A 27,689-nucleotide genomic window follows, 5' to 3' on the forward strand; every position below is an offset into this window, starting at 1 on the left:
TGATTTAGTGTGCTGATCTTAAAGGTGCATTGAAAATTTACAATACTCCGATTGATGCTCCTGCTGTTGTGGAGTGACTCATGCAGCCAGCTATGGCTGCAGGGTTTTGGTAGTACATGTTGTTTATGCCATTTATTGTGAAAATTCCGTCACAGTTCCTATGATTGCTTTATCATTGCTTTCATGGCTTTATTTTGGTGATTTCGAAAAGTGTATTGTTTGTGTTGTTGTAGTACAGAGTTAGACTGATGGCCTTAATCTAAGTTGTCTTGTGGTTGTTGTTGTTGTTTGACTTGCATCCCACTGGGATTTTTGCACACAGCGTTGGTGTACGGTGTTTTTTCTGCAATATTTTTGCTGTCTTTTCTTGGATTTTCTGTTTGCACTTAGTCACATATTCACTTTAAGATGTTTTTTGTTCATGTTTTTTGTTTTTTGTTTGTTGCGGTTGCACCCGATTCAAGAGCTGAATGGCTCACAGGGCTATACCTAATAAATGAACTTGAACTTGAACAGAAGGTGTGTACCGAAATAATTGCTTTTGTGGCAAATGGTATGTTGGTCAGACAGGACGAATGATCACCACGAGACTAAAAGAACATCAGATAAATATTAAATACTCCCAAATACAACTGTCAGCAGTAGCAGAACACGCCTGCTAACAAGGACACTCAATTGATTTTGATAATGTTGAAGTTTTGTGCAAAACTAGTTAATAATGGCCAAGATTAATTCGATAATATATCGAAATTGAGAGAAATAAAAATAATATTAACCGTCGGGATAGCTACAGGCTTAATGCTGCTTGGAAGCGAATCATCAAGTAATGCACTGTTTAACTTAATGCATATACAGGTCACCGTAACGTTGATGGTGATTACCTGTGAGCTCTACAAAAACAATGTGCATGCATAACGCGCGTGCATAATGTACGTTGATCACCATATGAAGAACCCGACCGGTAATGGATACCCATTGTGATGTGTTGGCATTAAACCCCCCCCCCCCTGCTCTCTGGCTTTCGCACGTGAGTGGTTCACAAGTGACGTCATCACATCTATCCCTCTATTTAAGAATGAAACAGGAGGATTTCTTCACAAATCTGTCTGTCACCTGATGATGCTGGCTGTAATTTCTGGCGAAACATCGTACTCAGATTGTAAATGTTCTGGGTTTACTCTCCAACACACCGGTGTGCTGTGCTGGTAACGAATTGGCATGTTCTGTTTACGTGACAAACCTTACTAATTGGCTGTGTCGGGTGGTGGCGGGTTTAACGACACGTTTATATATTTACGCAATCTAACCCAAAAAAAAACCCTCTATTATAGATTATATTGGTCACGAAAGCCTGCGTGTTAAACATATATACAAAATGTTTGTGAAGGTATAATCCCTTATTGAATGACTATAATTGGACATGATTCAGTTCTAGGTGAATACCATTGTGCACAGACACACACTTGGAAGTATGAAGATCATATCACACAGGTGTCATTGCTTTAAACCTCCAACTATTCCACTACGGTGCGAGGGATACATTTTTCGGAGATGACAAAAAAAGCTGTACTATTGATAGCTTTCTAAGGTAATTGCCCCGAAAGTCGAGAACAACATGCCTGAGACACGTGGAGCAATGAGATGAGCTCGTGTTGCAGGCGCGAGATGGATTGCTGCATCACGAACTGTGAAATATGTGGAGGTCGTCATCCAGCAGTGTATAGACCATGGCTGATGATTGATGACGATAAAATCTAAGAGCAGCCATGCTTTCCCGTGGGTAGAATTAGTTTTTGTTGTTGTAACTTATGGGTGTTTTTTGGTCACTTTTTTTGGCAGAAATATTTTTTTAACTGTGTAGAGAAAATGATTCATACTCTTAGTTCTTTCGGTAAAGTCACGTAGGTAAAAAATGAAATAAAAATTAATAAAAATAAAACAATAAAATCACGACGTTTCGGAGGCAACACAAGTCTCCGTCATCAGGTGGGACCGTCACAGCCAGATTTGCTGCATCAAGCTTCAAATCTAGAATTAGAGAAAAGAAGTTAAATATATGAATGAATGAACTAAATTCATGAATGACCACCTCTATTGAAGGAATATGCAGAACATTACATGTGTAGTAAGTAGCAGAGGAGACGATGTCGAAGTTGAGACACACTGTTTATTAACTCCGGGACAGATACAATAGTTGAAGGGGTATCGGCCCCTTCACCCGTACTATGGGAAACCCACCCTAGTACTAAGCCCTCTGTCCTGTCCCCCAGTCCTCCTCTACTGGGCTACGGGAGGCTGACTGATCTGGCCCTGGCAAGCACAGATCTCGGCACCAGCTAACCAGCCTTGCCCTGACAAGGGCAGCGGTCTGGAAGCTCCTGGGCCGCGCCACTGGCTTACCCGGCTCGGCCCTTATAAGGACGGCGAGACCGGGGAGTCCCAGGGCCTAATCTCCGAGTCTTGGATCTTCACTGGTCAGCTTCGTGTCGAACTCCCCTCGAGCTCTTTGGGTTCCACCTTTTATAGGGATCGCCTCCGAGGGCTGGGGCGTGGGCAATAACTGATGCGGACGTCGGTGTGACCACCCGTGTATGTGAGTGCCGACAGCCCTGTGTTTGTTGTCCGCTGTTCCTCCCGTAATAACCCCTACATCACCCCCCCCTGTACAGCTCGCAGCCGTCCCGGCTGCAACAATCCCTCAACCCCCAAGAATAAAGATTAACACCGTCAATACACGTGTGCCTCGTAACAGTAACAATAACAAGAACAAGCGTAACATCAACCGATGGTTCCCTATATAACAAAAAAAAACCCTCACGCAGAACCGCAATACATATACAGAACGGTATACCAGCACATGCAATCAGCATATCGCGATCACACGCGTACATCGAAACACAATAGCAAGCAAATCTGCAGGCGACCAACACACCATCAATCCCGACGCAACTGTGCAACCGCAACACAATTATTCTCTGTCATGCAACGACAGCATCGCACACCGCACCTCGCGGCACAATACAGCCCAAAAAAAAACATTTTTTTTTTCTCTTTTTTTCCAATTAAGCCCATCGCGCACGGTAACCCACGAGATGGTGCAGTACAGGGTACCCGACGCTCCCACGTTAATAATTAACTATACCATCAAGATGACAACACCACGCAGCAGCGCACACACTCCCTTTGAAACTCAGCAACCACAGCAGACTCTCCGTCCATTCCCAACACACGCACACACTTACATGGACGGCAAGCAACAAGCAGATAGCGTGGTCATCGTTATTTCACACACATACAACCAAAAAAACATATATACAATGAGCGGGTTCCGCAGCAACGGAACACGCGCGGTAAGCTAATCATAACAACCGGCGCGTTTTGGCGCGAGTCCGTGCAGCGGGCCCGTCACAAGGGGCCGGCTTGGTAGAGTCGGTGGCAGGTGTCGCATCAGCAGGTGCCTGGTCGTCCGATTTCCCGGACGTGCCAGCGCCGCCCCCCACGGGGGAGGCTGGCAGCCCAGAGGGCTTCAGTCCTGGGGCTCCTGAAGACGGGACAGTCATTAGTGGATCAGAGGCTGGCATCGATCCCGCCCCCCCGGAGTCAGAGGACTCCCCACATGTTCGGCCATTTTCGTGGGAGGAAGCGTGCGGAGCAAAAAATGGCTTTAACCGTGAAGGGTGTACAAACCACCGACGCTTCCCCCACTTAATTCGCACACATTGAGGCCGCACAACCTGCACAATTTCAACGGGGCCCCTCCATGGTCGCAACAACTTAGCCGAGGTGGCCAATGGCACCTGGGGGCAGTGCAACCATGCTCGGTCGCCCGGGTGCCATTCGTGCGTGTGAGTCCGGCGCGACCGCAACCTCTCGTTTTGTTTTTGGCGGGAGTCAGAGTTTTGCATGGCCGCCTGCCGTGCCTCCGCCAAGCGAAGGATGTTGAATTTAACATGGTCGGCGATTTTCGACTTAGCATGAGGCGCGGCAATCGCCAGCTGAGTCGCGACAGGCGGGTCAACCTCGCGACCATACATCAAAAAAAATGGCGAGAAACCGGTCGCCGCGTGAGGAGCCATCCTGTATGCCGCCAGGACTCCCCCGATCCGTAGATCCCAATCGTTCTGGGACTCAGATACCTGGTGGGATAGCATGGACGTAAGAGTCCTATGCAAGCGTTCCACCATCCCATCCGTCTGTGGGTGGTAAGGCGAGGTACGAACTTTCTTCGTACCCAGAAGGCCACATACCTCGTGTAAGAGGGTACTAGTGAAATTTTTTCCCTGATCGGTCAACAACCGTTCCGGAGCGCCCTTGTCGAGGACGTAGCCCTGAACAAAAGCCTCCGCAACGGCCGCTGCGGACTGGTTGGCGAGGGGCCAAGCCATAGGCCATCGCGTGAAATATTCCACGCCAACCAGCAGGTACTTATTACCCCTCGGCGTGGAAGGAAACGGTCCCAAAATATCAAGGGCGACCAGCTCGTTAACCCGGGTGACCGAAATGGACTGGAGCGGTGGACTGGCTCCCTTCGCCGGCGGCTTCCGTTGTGCACACTGGGTACAGGACCGCAGCAGATCGTCCACGTCTCTTGCCATGCCCGGCCAAAAGTAATTAAGCTGGAGCGTGGCAAGTGTTTTGAGGGTACCCAGGTGCAGGAGCCGTTCATGAGCAGCCCATACAGCCCTACCCCTCAACGTGGAAGGCACCACCAGCCTGTGACGGCGGATTGTCGCGTCCCAATGCATGAGTACGCCCTGGCACCACCCCCATGAGTCAACGCCCGACTTCCCTGGACCCGATCCTTCCGCGCGACGTCGTAGTGCCAGGAGGGTCGCATCCTCCATTTGGAGGCGGCCCCACTCAGCACTCGACAAGCCAAGTAGGGAATCACTCCCACCCTCCGAAATAGGACCAGCGTCCGAAGGAGAATCAACTGCGGCCGCAAGAACCCGATCCTGACCGTCACTTGCCGATTTGCAACGGCCCGAACCCAAGAAACAAGTGCAATCCGGGGCGATCGGCAGGCGTGATAGGGCATCGGCATTGGTGTGGCGAATCCCCTTCCGGTAAGTTGTTTCAAAATCGAAATCCTGCATGATCTCGAGCCATCGGGACAACTGCCCCGATGGCTGGTTAATTCGTAGGGCATACTGCAATGCCGCATGATCTGTACGGACGGTGAAATGCCGGCCGTACAGATATGGCCGGTACTGTTGGATAAAGAACACGATAGCCAACAGTTCGCGGCGGGTGACGCAGTACCGCTGCTCGGCCGGGGACAGTACTCTACTACCATAAGCCACAACGCGCTCCACGCCACCCACAATTTGTGACAGCACGCCTCCAATCCCGGTATTGCTTGCGTCCGTGTCGAGCACGAACGGCATGGAAAAATCGGGGTAGCTTAACGGCGGGGCCCCCACCAGGGCATCCCGAAGAGAGACAAAAGCGGCGTTCTCCACCGGCCCCCAATGAAATTTGACCCCTTTTGACGTCAAGGCATGTAGTGGCTTAGCGATGGAAGCAAAGTCCGCAACAAACCGACGGTAATATGAAGCAAAGCCGATGAAGCTTCTAACCTCCCCCACCGAGGTTGGGGTAGGCCAGGAGCTGACACAACGCGTTTTGGCGGGATCGGTTGAGATACCTGACCGGCCGACGATGTGACCCAAATATTTAACAGATTCGCGCAGCAAATGGCACTTTTGTGGCTTGAATTTCAAATTCGCAGCGCGCATCTTGAGAAAAACGGCCCGAAGCCTATCAAGGTGTTCCTCGAACGTCTTACTGAATACGATAACGTCATCCAGGTAAATCAAACACACCTCCCATTGCAAGCCAGCGAGGACCAATTCCATCAGGCGCTGGAACGTCGCGGGAGCAGAGTGTAATCCCATGGGTAAGCGATTGAATTGGAAGAGGCCGTGCGGCGTTCGGAAAGCAGTTTTGGGTCTAGATTCGTCGTCCAAGGGAAGTTGCCAAAATCCTGAGAGCAAATCCAAAGTGGAAAAGAATCGCGATCCCGCGAGGGCATCCAGCGATTCGTCCATTCGAGGAAGCGGATAAGCATCGGCCACCGAGATCTTATTTAATCGCCGGAAATCAACGCAGAACCTTAGGGACCCGTCGTGCTTTTTAACCAACACTATGGGTGCACCCCAAGGGCTGGTTGAGGGAGAAATTATGTCCGATTTCAACATGTCATCTACAGCCGATTTGACATGATCCTTTTCGGCGGGACTTAACCGAAAAGGATTCTGGCGGATAGGAGCGTTGTCACCGGTGTCAATATGGTGGCGTAGCAATTTGGTACATCCGATATCGTATTTGTGTTTACTGAAGACGTCGGAAAATTCTCGCAATAAGGCGCGTAATTTAGCACGTTGTGCGTCGGACAGGTCAGGTGACTCAGCACACAACGCATCCAGCCAACCCTCGTCAGCGTCTGAGGCTAATCGCGTATGAGAATCGGTCGCCACCTGGCCAACGATCGGCGTTTCCGCAGGTACCGGAACCGCATGTGCGAACACGGTACCTTGCGAAACCACTGCCGTCCGTGTCCCGACATTGAGGACCGCGATAAACGGGTCCCCATCCCCTTTAACAATAGTCTGGGCCGTTACCAGATCTGGCCCACTCACCCCGGCTCTAGATGGTCCCAAAATAACGCCTCGGTCAGAGACCCCTTTATCGAACGGACGGCGCAAGCGCAGGGGTACCAACATCTGTGCCCCCGGGGGTACACGCACCGTCCGAGCAACAAGTGCCTGTACCGTAGCACAGGCAACACGCACGGGAGGGGTGGCAGGTAGGAACGTCATGCGTCGGCCTGATGGAAGCTCGATGCATTGCTGGTCAATCAGAATTTTGATGGGCAATTTGGCCAAAAAGTCTGTCCCCAACAGGCACGGAATAGCCAGCGAGGAAGAGACGAACACCGGCCCAGATAGTTTAATGTCCCCTATGGAAATTTGCGCTCGAATTTGACCGATAATACCCAACGAGCCCCCATTTGCAGCGTAAAACGGTATATCGACAGGGAGCAACGGGCGACTCTGAACGGGCAGAATATTATAAATCAAATCCGAAATGATAGTTGCCGAAGCTCCCGTATCGACCAATAACCGTACCTCCACCCCGTCAATATGTCCCGCGACAACGGACGACCCCGCCGATGCAGCCACAACTCGGTGAGCCAACTCGGACCATTGGCCCGGTTGGAGCGCCCTCCCCGACATGCCGCGACCCGACGCACCAGCACCCAACCCCCGAGAATTGTGTGCCAGACCATGTGATAGGAAAGTAGGTGTGTGTGCAGGCCGAACATGTGGGGTGCCATGACTTGCCCGAGGATGTTGCGAAGGCTTGTGAAGAGGGCCGTCCGCAGCTCCAGGTCTCGCACCGCGCTGTCGAGGAGCCCGGCATCCGGACGCCACGTGACCCCGGAGGCCACAATTATAGCAGACGACGAGCGTTCCAGAGGACTTGGGCTGGTCTCGGTGGCTTGGGACGTCACGAGCTGGACGCTCGGCAGATCGCCATCCTGCAGAACGATCCGCAGCGAAGGCTCCCTCCATTTCGGAAGAGGTCGCCGCCACGGTGTGTCGTGCAGCAGCTTTGTTCGCCTTCCTCCGCTGGGAGATGAGATTGGCGTGAATGTGCCTTGCAGCCCGCAGTGATGACATATCCGCATCGTCCTGCGCTAGGATGGTGAAGTCCAGATCGTCAGCCAGCAGCAAAATTTTCTCGGCCACCATCGCATCGATCCCCTCTTCATCCATGCGCGGGAAAGCGTCTTTCGCCAATGACAGCAGGGCCGTGCGATAAGCGAGTGGCGATTCCTTGTCACCCTTCTGCCGCTCATAGAAGAGCTGGCGACAATCAGAAGGCGGCCCATAAACGGTGGCCAGCAGCTGCAGCGCCGACTGAATGGTGGAGCGTGCCGACTTGGGTGCAGCAGTGAGGGTGCCCAGGGCGTCGCCGTCCAATAACGCCGGGAGAGCACACAGCGCCTCGTTGTCCGACCAGCCTGCCATCTCTTGGTGGGCCAAGAACCGGCGCTGGAACCCCCCCCAATCGCCGTCGCTTGCAACAAATACCTGCAGGGCCGGCAGGCGTTGCTGGAATGTCGGCTCCGTCTCCGATCCTCTTGCAGCGTCTCTTGCAGCATCCGTAGCGCGTCCCCGTACTGTATGGTCGGTGCTGGCGTCAGCTGGTGGTGACGTTTCAACCCCTGATAGGCTGCCACCGCGACCCGCCTCCGCCGATGACGTGGCGGCTGCTGGCTGGGCACCGTCTCCCGCGTGACGAGCTGGGACTCCTCCCTCCGCCTCTACTGTCTTCGTGGCGGGATTTTCGAGTCGCCCCGCTGTTGTAAAGGCGGGAGTTTCTGGCGGGCGTTGTCCATCTTCCCGCCGCGTCGCTCCTCCCGGCCCCAGGCGAGTTATTTGTTCCAGCATAGCGGCCGCTGCATACAAGAGCTCCGCCAGCCGCGAGTGAGCCAACGCCAACTCGTCAGTCGACGTCCCGGCCCTCTCCGACGGCCCCGCCGATGCCGGAGCCGGCAGCAGTTGTGCAGGTACGTCGGCGGCGATGTCTTGCACTGCCCCTCCCTCGTCGTCATCCTCTCCTGGGTCTTGGGCACGAGTCTTCCGTCTCGTATCCATGCTTGGACCACTTCTAACACCAGATGTAGTAAGTAGCAGAGGAGACGATGTCGAAGTTGAGACACACTGTTTATTAACTCCGGGACAGATACAATAGTTGAAGGGGTATCGGCCCCTTCACCCGTACTATGGGAAACCCACCCTAGTACTAAGCCCTCTGTCCTGTCCCCCAGTCCTCCTCTACTGGGCTACGGGAGGCTGACTGATCTGGCCCTGGCAAGCACAGATCTCGGCACCAGCTAACCAGCCTTGCCCTGACAAGGGCAGCGGTCTGGAAGCTCCTGGGCCGCGCCACTGGCTTACCCGGCTCGGCCCTTATAAGGACGGCGAGACCGGGGAGTCCCAGGGCCTAATCTCCGAGTCTTGGATCTTCACTGGTCAGCTTCGTGTCGAACTCCCCTCGAGCTCTTTGGGTTCCACCTTTTATAGGGATCGCCTCCGAGGGCTGGGGCGTGGGCAATAACTGATGCGGACGTCGGTGTGACCACCCGTGTATGTGAGTGCCGACAGCCCTGTGTTTGTTGTCCGCTGTTCCTCCCGTAATAACCCCTACACATGCTATATACAGTTTACACAGCTTAGTGGGTGTCAGTGTGTGCAATTCACTGTTCATCTACATTAACAACCATCAACACGTTTTGGAAATTCCACATTCCTGTTGCAGTAGAAGTCCATCCATAGAACAACGAAAAATTCCATAAATGTTGATAGTAACCTGCGTTAACTGCACGGCTAACATCGGTAGCAAGTGATATTTGAAGCAGTCGTTTGTATGTTTTCCTCCGGCATCTCCAGTTTCCTCCGATGCAATGTAATTGGTATTGGCCATTGTCACTGATATTGGGCAAACATCCCAATGCTGAAACATTTCCTGGCAATTATGAAATTGGAAGTAAAAGTATCAACATCGCCCCCTACTGTAAAAATTTGCCATGACCTGCCTCAAAAAGAGTTGAGAAGCCTGGGTAAAAGTATTATCCCTGCAGTACGCAGGGGAAATACTAAATGGCTGATTCAACAAGTGCACTGACAGATGGAACTTCATACCTGCTCATATATATTAAGGTCACAGTGTTGGTGGTATTCACATGTGAGCAGCCGTAGTGAGCATGGGTCACTGAGCATGGGTACTGACAGACGTATCCTATTTGGCAGATGCACGTAAGGCACACCGACGTTTTAATCCTGCTAGCCCTATCAGTGAACCACTAATGTATCATCATTGAACAAAAAGGCAAAAGTTGCATTCTTCATAAAAAAATAATAACAATCAATAGAATAAAATGATAGAATTCACATCCTGTAATAAGAACTATTAAATCAGCTGCCATTTGACTTTCAAATTGTGAAGCAAATGCACACAGCTGTGAAGGCTGCCCTTTTGGTTGTTAATTGTATTTGTTGGCCCTTTTATGAACAGCTCAAACAGCAATTTAGATCCAGGCGTAATTGCAGTGGCTGAGCGGCGACCCTTGGTAAAATGGTACCTGACAACAACAAAAAAGCAGAGCGCAGCATGCAAGATGTATAATGTTCCGAGGAAATAATAATAATGATGATGGCAATCACAGTTTCCGAGCGTCACGGGAAAGCTGGGATATTAAAAAGAGGAGGGCCCCCAACATAAACAACGAGATGATATCTGCCTCTGTGTGATGACACAGACAGCGTGGGCAGCGGAGATAGCCAGCAGCAAATGTCAGCGTCTCGTGGAGGCTTGGGACGGCCGGCCGGCCGGGTGAGGGGGGGGAGTTGTGGCTCTGGCCAGAGAACGCGCTCGTGAGATATGGTGGAGGTGGGACACGCTTTGAGGGCCACGTTTCTGTTCAAAGATGCATTCTATTTATAAACAATCCATCCACGAGCTGAATGTCAGTGCCTCGCCGTTCTGGTGAGTGTGGGGGCAGCGCTGGTCACTGTTTCCGGTCGTGGGCAGACTGGTGTCGGTTGAACAGTCCTCCCATCGGTCAACCGCTGTTAGTTGACTACCCACCAAGTGGTACTAATACTGGTAGGAACCTCCTGGTTCCACCAGCCCACAGGGGACTATTCTGTCCGTCCGTCCGTCGTGCATCCAAAAATGGGAGGGGTGGGGCTGGGTGGAAAGGGGAGGGTGGGGAGGGTGGGGAGGGAGGGTGGGGCTGGGTGGGGCTGGGTGGGGAGGGGATGGTGGGGAGGGGCTGGGTGGGGAGGGTGGAGAGGGTGGGGCTGGGTGGGGCTGGGTGGGGAGGGGCTGGTCACCCCGTGGTGCCCTTATAAAACTCAACGTTTAACCTACTCACGCCCTCACAGTCGGCCATATATGCGGAATACACCACCCCGCCGTTGACCCTGGCCATTGACCGAGCAACCCAACGTTCCTACCAGCTCCCTCCGCAGGAATGTGTTTTTATTGACCCCCCACAGGGATGATCGATAGGTCGAGTTGACCTCAGACCGGGATTTGAACTCGCAACCTTCAAATTGTTAGTCAGGTGCCACCTTGTCAGGCGCAATTACGAACCCTGTCACCGTATCGTGTGCAGTTGGTGGGTTCTTTTGTGTTCCCTTAATACATTGTTGAATAACCTTCCCTTGAAACGGAGAAAAGCTGATGATATCGCTGGTCTTCCAAAAGGAAGTTAATAATATACTTTTTTTCGTGAAGGATTATGGCCTATCTGTTATAACACAAGTATTCTTGACTCGGTGTGAAATTCGTATAGAATTGTTGCTGTTTGGGGTTTTCTCATTTATTAGCTATGTACCCCCCCCCCACACCTCACCATTCGCAAATCTTGATATGACGATCTTTATGTATTGTGTGTACGTATTTATATTTAAACAGTCATCGTCTGAAGAGAATTACTTCAGTTTAACACGTAGGCTTTCACGACCAATATAATCCATAATAGAGGTTTTTTTTGGGTTGGATCGTGTAAGTAAAATGTGTCGTTAAATCCGCCACCACCCGACGCAGCTAATTAGTAAGGTTTGTCACGTAAACAAAATATGCCAATTCGTTACTATATCATACCGGTGTGTTGGAAAGTAAATGTTGTGGGTTTACTCTCCAACACACCGGTGTGATCTAGTAACGAATTAGCATAGTCTGTTCACGTGACAAACCTTACTAATTGGTTGTGTTGGGTGGTGGTGGATTTACCGACACATTAATAGTTACGCTTTCTAACCCCCAAAAAAAGACTCCATTATGGATAATTACTTCTGCCGTGGGAATGTTGAATTTCCACCATGGCCGTGGCCTTTGAACCCTAATTTTACAGTACATGAGGTCAAGCAATAATAAAACAGCTGCTGCAGGGTGGCTGGGTGCCTCTGAGGTCAGAACGCTCAGCCGGCAACACTGACATCCCGATTTTAAATGTAGGCATAGCAAGCTGTGATTAAATTGGGTTCTCAGGTTGCAGTGAATTGATGGTCTTCGCCCAATCACCAATGAATACACATACAAGAACAAAAACATGAGATTTGGTTCTACACTTAATGTGGCTCACTTCTAGCTATTTGTGTAGAACAGAGGAGACTGAAAGGGATCTCAGATGTAACTCTGTGATATCCACTTATGTGGGCAATTTTCTAATACAAAGGGTGGCACTGCTGTATGAGAGATCAAATCATGATTCGTCTCGCGACATCACACTGGTAGCCCAATTTGGATAAAATTGTGGGGACATATTTTTAAATAATTTCAAAGACAAAACAATACAACGGGTGCTGCCACAGTTGCTGTTGGCAATGTACACAATAGAATACAAATGTAAAGTTCTATAATGGTGCAGATCTCATCGACATTGATGGACCTGAGCCACAAGTATACATTCCATACTCCTATGGTAGGGCCCAGTCTATCCATGGGACATCCACTGTTTACTTACCACAACATTGCACAATAAAGTATCATATTGAATTCGTGTGTATAAATACAAATGCACTAATTGTAATTACTGAATATGTAAAAGGGTCTATATGATTTCCCCCATATAGACCAGCTACCTATGACTGCGTCATTATCATTTTATCTTGCCACCCATGGCTAGGCCTTTCCAGATTGAGCATTATTGTCCAAAATGATCTTAATAGTGACAAAAATTTGCCGCCCGGTGACGCACGCTGGATAATAAATCCTGCTTCAGCCCTGGGGTCGATGACAATTATTGAAACGGATGCTCGGGTGAGTCAACACAGCTTCTCCTCCTTCCTTGGCGTACCTCTGGCCTGACTCACAATGGGTCACCAGCACACAATTATACTCCCAAGCCTGGATTGTTGCAGACCTTTTAGAATTGCAATGCCCTTTTGAGGTCCACATATCGTGCACCCTGGTAAGCGAAAAGAATGGTTACACAAACGCGCACACCCTGTTGTTTTCTCCGTACCCTGAGGTTAAATTACCTGGGCATTCAGCAGTGTAGGTGAGATCACAGTACAACTAAAACGATATATTGTTGAATGTTTAAAATTAACTCTTTCCATTGCACCCAAAATGTACTTCAATCCTCTTTGTACATTATCTTAAAACTTCTAAGTGTTATTCTTTGGGTCTTTCGGTACGACGTTTCGAACCTGATGACGACCGCTTGTGTTGCGATCGAAACGTCGTAGTTTTTTGTATTTTTTTTTTTGTTATTTTCTTTGAACCTATCTACGTGACTTTACCGAAAGACCCAAAGAATATGAATTCCTGCAGTCACAAAAGCTTTAAGTCAATATTTCTAAATGTCAGTCAAACGGTGAAACATATTAACTCGGGTTATAATGATCTATCCCTCGCGATTCGATCAATTGTTGCTATCTGGAGCTGAATTTTGACGTAAGAATCGATTATTTTTTTGCCTCTTTCTTATTTTGTTTGTACAGTTGTGTTCACTCCATCAGCCTCAATGTAGCATTACCATTTATTTTTGGTGTCATTTAAGTGAATAAAAAACTCAGATTTTCTTTCTAACGAGCATTATGTTCTGTCTGTATTATGCAGCTTATGAATCGACGTTAATCGATGAAGAAATGTATTGTTCCACCCCTTCAATTAACAGACTCATGCAAAAAGGACTAGGGAGCGTTTGATATAAAACAATTGGCAAGAATTGCGCTATCCATCAGACTGCCCACTTGCATCTAATGCAGGAAAAACATTGCCCTGTAATAAGGTGACGATAATAATATGATGTAAGTAGTTAACAAGAAATCAAAGTACCTAATTAAGTGTTTATCTGAGTCCACCATCCAATGAAGGCAGCCGAGTGGCATGATTACAGAACTAAACATTAACTTAAAAAAAAATCACAGTTGTTAAACACAGGCCCAATGTCCCAAATGCCTCGCGGCCAGAAACAGACTGCACCGTTAAATAAGAATGAACGTGATACTGGAATTTAGCGAGGTTGTAAGACCTTGGGAAAGTCAATGTTGAGCGGTGTGATGAAAGAAGCAGCGAGGGAACGGTGAGCACAGCGTGGAACGAGACGGAACGTTCAGTCTGGTCGACTGAGTTGTCGACATAAGCGGGGAGGAATCGGCGAAGTTCAAGGCAACGTTGACCAGGGTAGCGGTGAGAATAAATAGAAGAGTGAAATGTTGGTTACACACGAGGAAAACGATGATGCTGTCATATCAATTTAGCAGATCATTGTGAAATCTCCAACTTCGAAAGCGTTTGACTGTGCAAGCGGTGCACTTTGTACCAAACTACATTTTCAGCAGATTATTGTCAGATGCACATGTAGGCATTTCACACCACAGTTTCACAGAACTAATTCTGGTGACCATGAACCATTGGTGGAAACTTTCTATTCCCATGAAAGGGGATGGTCTATTCATAGGATGACCACTCCTGACTTTTCACAAAATCGTATTTTGTTTTTACCTCAGAGGTAGTATAAGCTGAAACCAGCAGTCCCCCTGGTCTTTAACTCACAATCTTCTGATGACAAGTTAATTGATAAAGCAAAAAACGAGTAACAGAGGTATTGATATCCTTCTCCCATGTACATTTTGGTGGCAAGAGCTTTTGTTTTGAAGCTGTGCTATTAATGTAATTTCCACAGCAACAGTAGCCGAAATGGAAGCATTTTACTTGTCATTCATTCGCGATAGTAAGGAGTGAAATTACATTTCTTGAAAAGGGCGGAGCAGTGGTTAGCGCACTGTGCCTGAGATCGACTCCTGGTCTTGGCATTCGTTAGCGGTGAGCGATATTTGAACCAGTGCTAGACAACTCTCTTCACCTAATCTACCCTGACCAGCTTGGCGAAGTATGGTCAAACAAGCCACCATCACTGACACAATATGGGAAGACTTTAACCTTGCTGCGGATTGACAAAGGGAAAGTGTATAATTGTATCGACGCAATATTAAATTTTTTGATTTGCATTTACAATGTGAGTTTTCCATTCGGAGCTTAGGCGAGGTTTTATCTCCCACGCCTCATATGCAGCAGGTCGTGGATTCGATCCCAATCCTAACAATACCTGTTGTATATTTGGACTTTACATGTTATCCCCGTGGCCATGCACTCCATATTTAGAAACGTGCGTTTAGATTATATCACTGCGACTATGAATTCCAACATATGATATACGCCAATTTTGAGAGCTTTCATATGTGGCCAGGTCATCTCCGAAAAATAGCTCATAGCTCAGTGGGCTTTACATGGGAAATAAAATAAATAATTACTTCCATTTCATTACCCCTTATGATGTTTCGAAGCTAATTTGGGCCATTCTCAGCATTTGCCATGAAATCCAGCTGTCAGAAGGGGGTTGGCACGGTCCCTTCAGCAAAGTGTTCCACCCACCACTGGAATGAGATGATGCAATTCGGCCACTGGCATTCATCAGCATGCCCTCCCATTGCAACTTGAGGCAATTGAGACTTCACTCACGAGAGAATTCTCACATATTACAGAGCATCACAACTTTTTGATCAAACCTTGTATTAGCCACAGCCATAAAAAAACGTAATTTCCAGCAGAGGCTGAAGGCTATGAATGGAGATGAATACTGACACAGTAGTTTCAATGGGAAAATAATTTAAATGTAGATGTTTTTTGTTGGTATGAATATGTTTTTTGTTCCAGGCACCAAACTCCGTGCTTGTCAGCTCTCCAAGCATCCGAAAGGGACAGAGGATGTATGACATTAACTAAAATAATCTAACTCATCTCAACATTTACATAAACCATAATTTCGACGGCCTATGACTGCCTTATTCTAGGTCCTGCGGAGGGCATCTGACCACCTCGCCCGTCGCCCCCACTGACGGCCTCTTACTCCCCTCCCTCCAATGTGAGAAGATACTACTTACTCTATTGTATGTAGGGTGTGAGGGTATGCATGCCTACAATTTTTTTTAAGTTGGCTGAAAACGCCTAAGGCTGGAATTAGAGTTAATTAATGCTCACTTATACAGAGTTTTCCCAAGGGTTTTTGGGGTGAGGGAGTGGATACCAAGAGGAAGGCAAAACAATCAGAGGAAGTTCGTGGAAGAGATGGCAAGGCACAAAGAGAGAATTTGAAGGCCACAAATGGACAAGAACAGCTGGGAAAAGGAAGGAATGGAAGAAAATGGAGAAGAGGCTTGTCCAAAATTGGGAAGTTGCTCACAGAAAAAAATATAAAATAAAAGCATAGAATCTTCGTACACGTGTGAAATCACTGAGAAAACCGCTCCATCACCACTATCCCAAAACAACATTATGACACTGTAATGTATTGCCTTACAGATGGGGCTTTGGCAAAGGAAGTTATGGTAAGAGTGAAATTGGCTTTGATTCGGATTAATTTGTTGAAACGGAGCCAAAATGAACAGATGCATCGTAGCCGTGCCTCCGACTCACTCCTGCGGCATTTAACGGCCGTCCACAAAAAACCAAATGGATGCCGTGCACAAGTGGCTGCGGTGGCCGCCCCTTCATTACGCCCAGGCAGAGCCCAGGCACTCTGTTATATTGCCCGTAAATGAGCGGCACGCACATCTTCACCGCGAATCCCATCACCAAGCTCATCAGCCGCCTGTTTGCTCTATCGCAGTCTCCCTGTTTTGCTATTGATTGCGTGGATGTATGGGTGCTCGGGGTCACCATATTGCGCTCCTATTCACTCATTTACAATGACTCAATACTCTTTGCGATGTCTTTGTTTTGTGTTTCTCTGAGCAACGTGGCTGCCAGGTATCATCATTAGTACTACTGTTCGTATACTCTCTGGTTCTTTCGGTAAAGTGACGTAGATAGGAAAATAAATCAATAATAGATCACGAGACGTTTCGATCGCAACAACAATCGATCGTCCTCAGGTGAAAGAAAGAAACATGCCTCTGTGACAAGGCGTTACATAGAGGGGGAGGGGGGGGGATAAATTCAAAGAGGGCTTGAGTGATAGAGAGAAATTAAATGTGACAAAGAAGCTTAGATATCAAACTTCACAAAATGTAGAAATGTAATGCAACTCAGAGAGTCGGCAAACACAACAGTTGCAATACATTTCAAAAATTTTGTTAAGTTTGATATCTAAACTTCCTTGTCTCATTTATTATCTCTCTTTCATCCAAGCCCTCTGAATTTTATCCGCACCCTCTCGCCCCTTACGTCACTTTACCGAAATAACCTAAGAGTATGAAATCCTGCAGTCACGAAAGCTTTATTCAAGATTGTGTTTGCTATGTTCCTTTGTCAGAAGTGTGTGTATGTGTGTATAATTGTGGCAATTGGCAATGACGTTAGATAATAGATTAATTTAGAGTTTCCTTATTTATCTAGGAAAGCCACGTTGAGTCATAGGGCACTTTATCATGAGGATTTTTTTATCCCCAAAAATGTTTTAAACCATCCATTGAGTGTTCATACCAGTAGAAGAAAACCCCACAACCCTCTTCTAGAGCGACGACATTCTGAAGCACGATTTGGGTGCCTCGGGCAACGGTAAATAGTCAGCAAAATCAAACAGACACACACAGACACCGCACCTATCTGAAAAATGTTTCTTTCGCCCCCGTGGGTTAACGTGTACATTGCGTGGAGATCAGACAATGAAATATTAACGGCAGTCTCGTAACTAAAATGACTGAATGATTTAGCATGCTCTAAGTTTTAACGAAGGCAGACGTTTTCAAAGTGCCTATTGGGAATCATAACAAAGCGGGCACGTTTGACTTATTTCACTCATCCTCCAAATTATATCTCATTATCCGCGTCGCAGCGGCAGGACTGTGGGCAGAGATGAATGATTGTGGTCAGCGGTGATAATAAAGACGGCGCCTTGGTATGTGGCAAGCATTGCACGATATTGCAAGCATCCCGCGTCTGATTGGCAGACCAGTGTCTGATGTGCATGTACGTCTGAAGATGTTGTACCCGTCTTTATTTTATGTCAGTACAGTTATTCTGTCCATGCATAGTGAACATAAACTTTTATAGACTGGGCAAAATGTCCTCTGATGGATCTCGATCACTTCCAAGCGTTTTACTAAATGCTCTCACGCTTTTCTGCGATATAAACGTTTAAGTTTCAAGGCTTTGGTCGCCCCCCCCCCTTCCCTGTGAAGACATTTACACTGTCAGAGCCTGTAAACGAATGAACTTCCGATGTGGCTTGACTTGAACTCTGCCCATAACTATCGTAGTAACTATCGCTGATGTTCATTATTCTTGTACAGGTCCCGGTTTCTCTCAAAAAGTAAAGACGGCTGGAAGATTTTGTGTTTAAAGGCATTTCTAAGTGAACTTCGTTTGACAATATTACGGTGTGTCGATGACCATCGGCTATGTTGGATGAAGGCCACCCCAAGCTGTCAATATCCATCGTGCGATGCACACTCCATCTCGCTCCTGTTTTCCTTCATCTCCATTATGGGGTTCCTCTCAGGGGTGTTCTCTCCTTTGGCTGCCACTCCGTCCTTAGTCTCGAATACCGGCCATTGTCATTTTTGGTGATGTGTTTTTGCTCAAGCCCCATCTTCATTAACAGTCAATAACTTACTTGTGTTCTCTAAGCAATGTTACTCTTCCTGCTTCTCAGTTTAATTCAAAGCGTGCACCTCCCCATGCTTCTTTGTGGACGTTTTGCTCATTTTTCTCTGTGAATTACGATGTTAGTGATCCATTGTTGGTTTTCATAATACTCTTAGGTTTTTTCGGTAAAGTCACGTAGGTAAAAAATAATAATAAAATATACATAATAATAAATTAAAATAACTAAATTAAATCACGACGTTTCGGAGGCAACACAATTATCCATCTTCAGGTGGGATTATTATTATTTTTTACCTACGTGACTTTACCGAAAAACGTAAGAGTATGAATCCTTGCAGTCACGAAAGCTTCAAATCTAGAATGTATTCATAATGTTGAGTTCTCAAAATTGACACAAAAGTGCTCTCGCCCATCTTCTTGGTCCCTCATGCAGATATTTTAGTTATTTCGTGAACTTGCTGTTCGTGACTTATGTTTTGCGTGTAATTATGTTAAGACCTGCATTTTACGGTTTGGCCTTACTGGTTGTACACACCTCTGAAAACAATGATTTACTTGTCACATATCAATTTGAACAAATGTAATGTTTAAAAAAAATTGCATTTTAGACCATGACACCAGTATACAATTGCTATCTTTAATCAACAGTGGCCCATGCAGTAGTGTCCAATTTAAAATTCTTTAACCTCTAGTAATTTTGTGCAGAAATTAATGGTTGGGCTACAGGAATGAAACTCTTTTGGCCCAAATACATTTCAACTGTGCATCATATAATGAGACAAATAATTTGATAATTGTGCATGACAGTGCCCTCCTTGTCAGATAATGGCTGCAGAAGAGAATTTTTTAACAGGACTTTCCCAAAAAATATTTAATGTGGCCTTTAAAGAAGCTAAAACATTTTTAGACTTTGTTATGAGTTTATCGCCTGACAGTCAAATTAATATATTTATTCACATAGCTGGAATTTAGTCAAAATAAGTGGAAAATAAAATGTAATGTAACTTTTATTTGGTGCAAACATTGGTGACTGAGACGAAACTATCAACTCGTTACAGTTGAGAATCCAGTTTAATCACTCATGGCTGAAATCTGCATTTAACCTCAGAATCTCAGCAATCCCGGCTCAAGGCTTTGACTTCTAAGTGACCTGACCACCTCAGAAATCAACCTTTCCTGAGTCTGCATGTATGTTTACCTTCTTTCACGCCGTTTGTAGCCAACCGTGCTAATCGGCGGTGTGAAGAGTGGTCCAGTGATAAGCACAGTATAGCGTGAGACTTCTATGGTGTGGCACTAAGAGTATTCATGGTAAATGCATAGCAGACGCTTGGCATGTGTCTGGAGCGCCCTCTGGTGGATGGTTTCAGAGTTCCGTAAGTTGTTTGAGTTGTCGCCGATATTTTTCACGGCACAAGATGATAATCGAGATGTTTGCGATATAATTTTCCCAGAAACTTTGTCGAAAGGGTTTCATATTTGCTATCGCACTGTTTTTCATTTGTTGTACTTGTACGAATATTCCTTAAAACTTCTTCAACTGCAGTTTCGTCAACATGAGCCTTCCGTGAAGTGTTCCAGGCATTGCGACTTTACAATGTATCACGCTTATAACGGGCTTGCTGAGTCACGCAACACATAATTGTCTTGAAGAACACATTTGATAAATAACCATTTTAATTTGGACAACTATTAATGACTGCATATATACAGCAGACACCCAAAAATCCGCGGTGATGTGGATGGACCTCTCCCTGAGAATTCACGGTGTGCCCACTGCATTAGTCGCGTGAATTCATGAATCCGATTTTTTTCGCGGATTATCGGAGGAGCTTGACACAATTTGTGACTCAAACAATACGCTAAAAACGCAGATTACAGGAGTTTCGCCCCCCCCCCCCCCCCCCCCATGTAGGTAAATTGTTAATGATATTTAAGAATGAATACCCCGGTCAAAAAACATGTAAATATCCCTAAATACTTAACATATTACATGTCAGCAGAGCTACGTCTGTGCGCTATAAGCAAACACACCTAATTTTTATGTCTCTCCGTATTGTCTCTGCATCTCCGTTTGTCTCCCCGGTGTCTCTTTATCTGGGAGACGTAGCTCTTATAAACAACTCTCCGTTGCGATGTCTCTGAAGCTTGCCGCTTATTTATAACCATTTCCTAATTATCAAACTCGATACAATCGTAGATTTTTACGGTGGAGTAGCGCACCGAGTGTGAAATTTGTGTAACAAAAAAATTGCGTAGTTTTACCACCGTACCAATTGAATAACACCTCACTTATTAAAGTCTTATCGAAACCTCGTGCTTAACTGCATTGCGATGATTTACCCCGAATCCTGAGATTATGTCACGTTCATTGGTGGAAGCCCACCACCAGCACCATCATTACCCGCTACTACCATCACCTCTAGCAGCAACCTCCACCGTCAACAGTGCGATTGTGTAAAGCGAGGTGCAATGATTACCTGGCAGCCCTTTAATTGGTGGAAACCCACCACCAGCGCCGCCGTTTCCCACCACGACCATCACTTACAATTCTAGATTTGAAGCTTTCGTGACTGCAAGGATTCATACTCTTAGTTCTTTCAGCAAAGTCACGTAGGTAAAAAATGAAATTAAAATTAATAAAAATAAAACAATAAAAATCACGACGTTTCGGAGGCAACACAAGTCTCCGTCATCAGGTGGGACCGTCACAGCCAGATTTGCTGCATCAAGTGTATCACTTACAATCTTACATCAACATTAGCTGCCCCGCCCATGCTGCTGACACTTGGGCTACGCCCATTTTAAACCTCTATAAACAGTTTGCCTTCACTTTATTATTTATAATTTTTCTTCTTCTAACTACGTGACTTTACCGAAAGAATCAAAGAATATGTCACGTTATGGGAGCAGTCACACCAAGCTGCCATTGACGATAGCGCACGTAACGCTGGCATTTAAAACCGTTTAATGTCATTCGAATGACCACCAGGGGTCACTGCTGCGTTGAGAAAACGCAAAGTGAAAGGCGGCATCGGTGGCAGTAGCATTGACTGGCGCTCAGTTCCAATGATCAGTGGCCAGCCCCTCTAATCACCAATCGGTGCACACAACACTGACCTCGAAGCAGGATGGTGGGCAAAGCCGAACTGTGACAGGATTCAAACTCACAACCTTTACAGGAGGATGTCTGATTTTCTGTTTGGTCTGTTGTCGGAGATGGTCCTGGGCCAATGCGCACATATTGCAGAGGTAAAATACATGTGGACATTGTCCAGCGAATGTATATGGGGGCTTTTGCAAATGGAAATTTAAGTGCTTCTGGATACTAAAGCACACCAAATTCAACGTAATTTCCTAATAGACGTGTGCATGCCATACCATCTGTGTTGTAAAGTTGTCATAAAACATTCATGATTTTATACATATCCCTGCCAATGGTTAATCCGACCTGATTTTAATCATCGTCATTATTAAACAGCATCGAAAAACCCTGGTCATTCGTGACAGCTGCAGCATAGGCGCGAGTTTTAAGTGTTATGATGTTTACCTGAATGCAATCGCACACACTGGATACGTTGTACTTAAGATACTGTTGCACTTTGTAGGCCCTATGACCACTGACGGTATATTGTGCTGCACTGTATGGGGAGCAGAGTTCAGTCAATGGTAATGTCCCTCCCATAACTGGACTGCTGCTGTCGTGGTTTTCCCATGAAGATACTGGCCCATTCCATATGAATGTGGACTTCACCGTTGGCCCCAAAGAAAATTACCAAAAAAATTAACCCGTAAAAACAAAGTTTTTCACTATAAATCCTTTATATGCGTGGCAGCTAGAGTCCTCTCGTCCTCTGGCTTGAGATGGCTGCCACCTATGGGTCAGATGATTGCCTGCCACCATTAATAAATTGGTAATTAAATATAATTTTTTTTCTTCCTAAAAAGTGTAAAGTTAAGGAAACTTTTTTTCAAGAAAATAAATTGTCACGCACAACAAGTCTGTGTGCAAAATGTCAGCTCAATTGGATCACGGGAAGTGGGTTAAAAAACGACCGAAAGATTTGCACGGTCGTAAGCGCGCAAGCAAGTGAACTTAATATAAAGGATTTAAAAAGAGATTACTGTTTTCCCAGTGAATATCTAAGTGTGGAGACTCACATTTGCAAGTTGACATTGTAGAGATGTAGCATCGGAAACTATGCATAAAGTAGGCAAAACATTTGCGGAAATTGATTTACCCAACAGATAATAAGTAACTTGGAAGAAACACTGTGTAGGGAGTACATGGAAAACACATCAGGTGACTTTTTGATTTAAAGCTTTCGTGACTGCAGGGATTCGTATTCTTGGTTATTTCAGTAAAGTCACGTAAAAGGGAAACAATAAAATAATAAAAAATATAAAACAATCCACAGTGGATTTCACACATGATGATGATTGCTTGTGTTGCAGTCGAAACGTCGTGAGAATTTTATTGTTTTATATTTTTATTATTTTATTGTTTCCCTTCTATGTGACTTTACCAAAATAACCTAGAATACATCAGGTGATGTTTACGAAATTAAGATTACATTATCTTCGAGAATTGTACATGTTCACTGTTTAACGTTTGTAGCTAAAGATAGAGCGTGACTCACATTTGAACTCCTGGTTACGTGTCATCTCAGTACATCATCCCTCTCGGGGTTAACAAAAATGAGTGCCACTGTGGCTGGTCAGCGATGGGAGGGCGGCCCCCATGGAAATGTGGAATTATTCTGTGGCCCGAGGCCACCATGGGAGATGAATACTTCCACAATGTTGAAAAGAAATGCACTGCCTTTTTTTACGTAGCGTCAGTAAAAATAAATATTCAGAACCTTAAAATATATCTACTCTTTTAATCATCTGGCAAACATGAGAAATGGTTAAATGTGGTGAAGCTCAATGCCATTCTTAATTCTTGGAGGTCAGATAATAACCTATGGTTTCAATTACATTCACACAGTGAATACATCTTTGTGTCGTTTTGTCTCAGAATTCACCTTTCCCTTGGTTACTGTTCTGGTGTTTACCTGTGATGTCAAAGCCCTAGAGAAACATGTGGCCAAGGTCAGTGAATTCAACTACCTGGCTGTATTTTTGAGGACGCACAAAAGTTGGGTTTATGACTGCCTTGCTGACCTAAAAATAGTTTGTTTATTGTAATGTAACCCGGACACTTGTGTGACTGCGGACTTTCATTGATCATGATTTAGTACAACTTTGCGAATAAAAAAGAGCACACTTCTAAATTATTTATATTTAGCAGTGGAAAATGTGTATGGAAGAAAGGCTACATATACGTTTAATTTTACAATTAAGCTCAAATTCTCAACACTATCCGAGATTAGTACTTCATATAATATTATATATTACTGCACTTGTTTTTACTGTGTGTTGTAGGAAATAAGAATGTCCTACATTTATTTTAAAATAGTGACATGCAAGGCATGCATGAGGTTCATGCATTTGAATGTTTTTGGGCAACGCCTAAATGGGTATTTAGCCGATGAGAGCAAACTGAATTGCTCACAGGGATAAAATACAAATGTATGAGAATATAATGCACGTACTGTCCTCAAAGATCTACTACACAGAAGTCACCATCACACCTTTTGTACTGCCATCTACTGACCACGACGTAACTCAGCAGGTAACGAAACTACTTAAACACGTGAACCATTATAATGAATCACTATTATAGACACGTGCCACCACTCCATACCAAACAAAATACAATATTAATCTTGATTTGAAGCTTTCGTGACTGCAGGAATCCATACTCTTTGGTTCTTTCGGTAAAGTCACGTAGGTAGAAAACTAAAATAAAACTAAAAATAATATATCACGACGTTTCGATCGCACCATGGTTCAGCAGTGGAACTACTGAACCATGGTTCAGTGGAACTAATCCAGCAGTGGAACTACTGAACCATCGTTCAGTGGAACTAATCCAGCAGTGGAACTACTGAACCATGGTTCAGTGGAACTAATCCAGCAGTGGAACTACTGAACCATGGTTCAGTGGAACTAATTCAGCAGTGGAACTACTGAACCATGGTTCAGTGGAACTAATCCAGCAGTGGAACTACTGAACCATGGTTCAGTGGAACTAATCCAGCAGTGGAACTACTGAACCATGGTTCAGTGGAACTAATCCAGCAGTGGAACTACTGAACCATGGTTCAGTGGAACTAATCCAGCAGTGTAACTACTGAACCATGGTTCAGTGGAACTAATCCAGCAGTGGAACTACTGAACCATGGTTCAGTGGAACTAATCCAGCAGTGGAACTACTGAACCATGGTTCAGTGGAACTAATCCAGCAGTGGAACTACTGAACCATGGTTCAGTGGAACTAATCCAGCAGTGGAACTACTGAACCATGGTTCAGTGGAACTAATCCAGCAGTGGAACTACTGAACCATGGTTCAGTAGAACTAATCCAGCAGTGGAACTACTGAACCATGGTTCAGTGGAACTAATTCAGCAGTGGAACTACTGAACCATGGTTCTGATCCATGGTTCAGTAGTGGAACTGGATAATTTTTTCCACCTGCGGACGACCGCTTGTGTGGCGATCGAAACGTCGTGATGTATTATTTTTTGTTTTATTTTATTTTTATACCTACGTGACTCTACCGAAAGAACCAAAGAGTACGTAAAAATACAATATTGCTTTCAGGTTGGCCGGGATGGGCCACTGAAGAAGGCCCATTGCCTGAAACATCAGTCTGTTGTATAATTTTATGTTAGAATGTACATTTCAATGACACATACGGTGAGATATTGCAGCGCACCTTTCATTCTGTAATCGCACCGCTACTTGGAATGTGATTCTTAGAAATTAAGCTCCAATGCTAATTTTTGGTACTGTGTCTCTGTGGTTTTGTTGGTAGCCCTATATCTCCAGTCATGCTTCAATCAACAGATGCAAGTGATGGACCATCTATCAAATGGTAAGTCACTCCTTCATGTTCACTCTTTTTGGTGGCTCTGAGTGAGTGGTGGAATGTCCATATGCAGGGGCAAATGTATCCAAATGATGTCAACCAGTTTGTTCCGAGAAAGTGGTACTAATTGTATTTACCCTGGAGGGATTATGGGCTGAGCCAACACCCAACAAGGATTTCAACTAGTTAACCTTCCAATTGTTTGATGATGGGTTTAACCACGGTGGCACCAGGCGAGATACCAAGAAATTAATGGTAATTTGTTATTAAATCCTTTATATTAAGTTCACTTGCGTGCTTGCTTGCTTGCTTACGACCGTGCAAATCTTTCGGTCGTTTTTTAACCCACTTCCCGTGATCCAATCGAGCTGACATTTTCCACACAGACTCGTTGTGCGTGACAATTAATGTTCGTGAAAATTTTTGTTCCAAAATTTTGCACTTTTTAGGACAAAAATATTATATTTAATTACCAATTGCTTAATGCTGCCATGCAATCATCTGACCCATAGGTGGCAGCCATCTCAAGTCAGAGGACGAGAGGACTCTAGCCGCCACGCATATAAAGGATTTATAGTGAAAAACCTTGTTTTTACGGGTTATACTTGTTTATATCTTCATCTTCTACTGAGACCACTGTGGTAAAGTATGGTCAAGCAACACTCATGACGAACATGACATGCAGAGGCTTTCATCCAGCATGGCATTGACAAAAGGTTGTAAATTACAAACGTTTAAATTATTCTATAATTATTACTGAGAAAAATGGCGCTACGTTTTATGAGGCTTTATTCGGGAGGATGCTGCTTGCCATATTTTTCTAATTCTAATTTGAATATTTTTGCAAATGGACGGGGAAATAAGCGTGATTGGGAAAACCCATACACATGGTTTTAAATATTATTGTTATCAAGATCTAAATTGTCAAATCAGGATTAAGTGCACTATGCATTATTCTGGGATCTTCGCCGATTAGTTTAACCCGAGCCACCATTTATGGTGAACGCTGACATAAGTGCTCATGATGCATTCGCTGACACGCCAGGTTCGTAAAATGTGTGCCCGAATGTTGGAGGAGATTGGGTACAATCAAAGGGGTGGGGAAGGGTAAAACAAGGTGATGGGTGGCTGATGGTGGGGGAAGCAGAGAATGCAACCCTCTGTGCATCACTTAAGTCATGAGTCACATCTGTTAATTTGGCTCTGTTCCAGTGGGCGGTGGTACTCTCTGAGACTGGGGATTGTAATGGTGCTGTTAAGTGGCGATACAAACCACCACCGTTGTGATTTTCGTTATGTGCCAAACGTCGTGATTTCGCACTTGTAAAACACGTGATAATTTCTCGTGGAGCTGCTCATGTTGTTAAACACTTCACTTATTCTCTAATCTATCACCAACCACGCTTTATCCCTTCAGTGCATTAATACTCTGAATGTATTCATCATTAGCCCTTGTCTATCCGCTGCTGCAGGAAGGCCTCCCCATGACATCTCCTCGTTGAGTCACCTTCTCAGACACATTCCCTCATTTGACTGCCATTCCATCACCGGTCTCTTAAATCAGTCATTATCTATTCTCGCACTGTGTCTTGTCTAAAATCAATTGTTTTTTTTTTCCATAAAAATTAGTTTCCATATTTTCTTCTTTTTGTCTGTCAGTGTAATTCAATTATTTGAATTCTCCCCATAAATGTTTGTGCACTTTTCAGCTTTTGTTCCAGTTTATTTGTGAATGTCGATGTTTCTGATATTGCTGGTCATATGTACTGATTTAAAACTTTCTTATTCAGATACATCTGTATGCAGCCTTTCATGATCAATTCAGTTTTCAACAGCACTCCCACCTGTTCTCTAAATCTGCGTAGACTAATTGTTGTAGGTTCACATATTCGGTTACCTTTTCCAGTTGTATCACTCCAACAATTATTAAAAATGTTCAACTCATCAAACTTGTTGTGCTTGACTTCTGGTTTGCCCGTGGGTAGGAGCTACTGTATATGGAATGTTGCATCACAAGACTGAGGGATGGCTCATGAAGGTTTCTTTAACCAGGAAAGCCTCACCGAGTCTCATGAC

At 45.4% G+C, this 27,689-nt stretch overlaps 1 protein-coding gene and 1 long non-coding RNA gene across 2 annotated transcripts; one reads left to right on the forward strand and one right to left on the reverse strand.

The window, feature by feature from the left end:
- Positions 1-2,119: 2,119 nt before the first annotated feature.
- LOC133339946 (uncharacterized) lies at positions 2,120-9,210 on the reverse strand. Its single transcript, XM_061548052.1, has 2 exons — positions 7,347-9,210; positions 2,120-3,541 (listed from the first exon to the last, which is right to left on the reverse strand). The coding sequence occupies exons 1-2, from the start codon at positions 8,664-8,666 to the stop codon at positions 3,527-3,529; spliced, it is 1,335 nt and encodes a 444-aa protein (XP_061404036.1). The 5' UTR covers positions 8,667-9,210; the 3' UTR covers positions 2,120-3,526.
- LOC133339947 (uncharacterized) lies at positions 8,490-26,636 on the forward strand. Its single transcript, XR_009754802.1, has 4 exons — positions 8,490-8,578; positions 23,657-23,730; positions 25,560-25,619; positions 26,126-26,636. It is a non-coding gene; the product is annotated as an uncharacterized LOC133339947 (long non-coding RNA).
- Positions 26,637-27,689: the final 1,053 nt, after the last annotated feature.

The sequence above is a fragment of the Lethenteron reissneri genome, unplaced genomic scaffold (assembly GCF_015708825.2).
Source record: "Lethenteron reissneri isolate LAM-NWPU_2019-01 unplaced genomic scaffold, ASM1570882v1 scaffold_591, whole genome shotgun sequence".
Lineage (NCBI taxonomy): Eukaryota > Metazoa > Chordata > Hyperoartia > Petromyzontiformes > Petromyzontidae > Lethenteron > Lethenteron reissneri.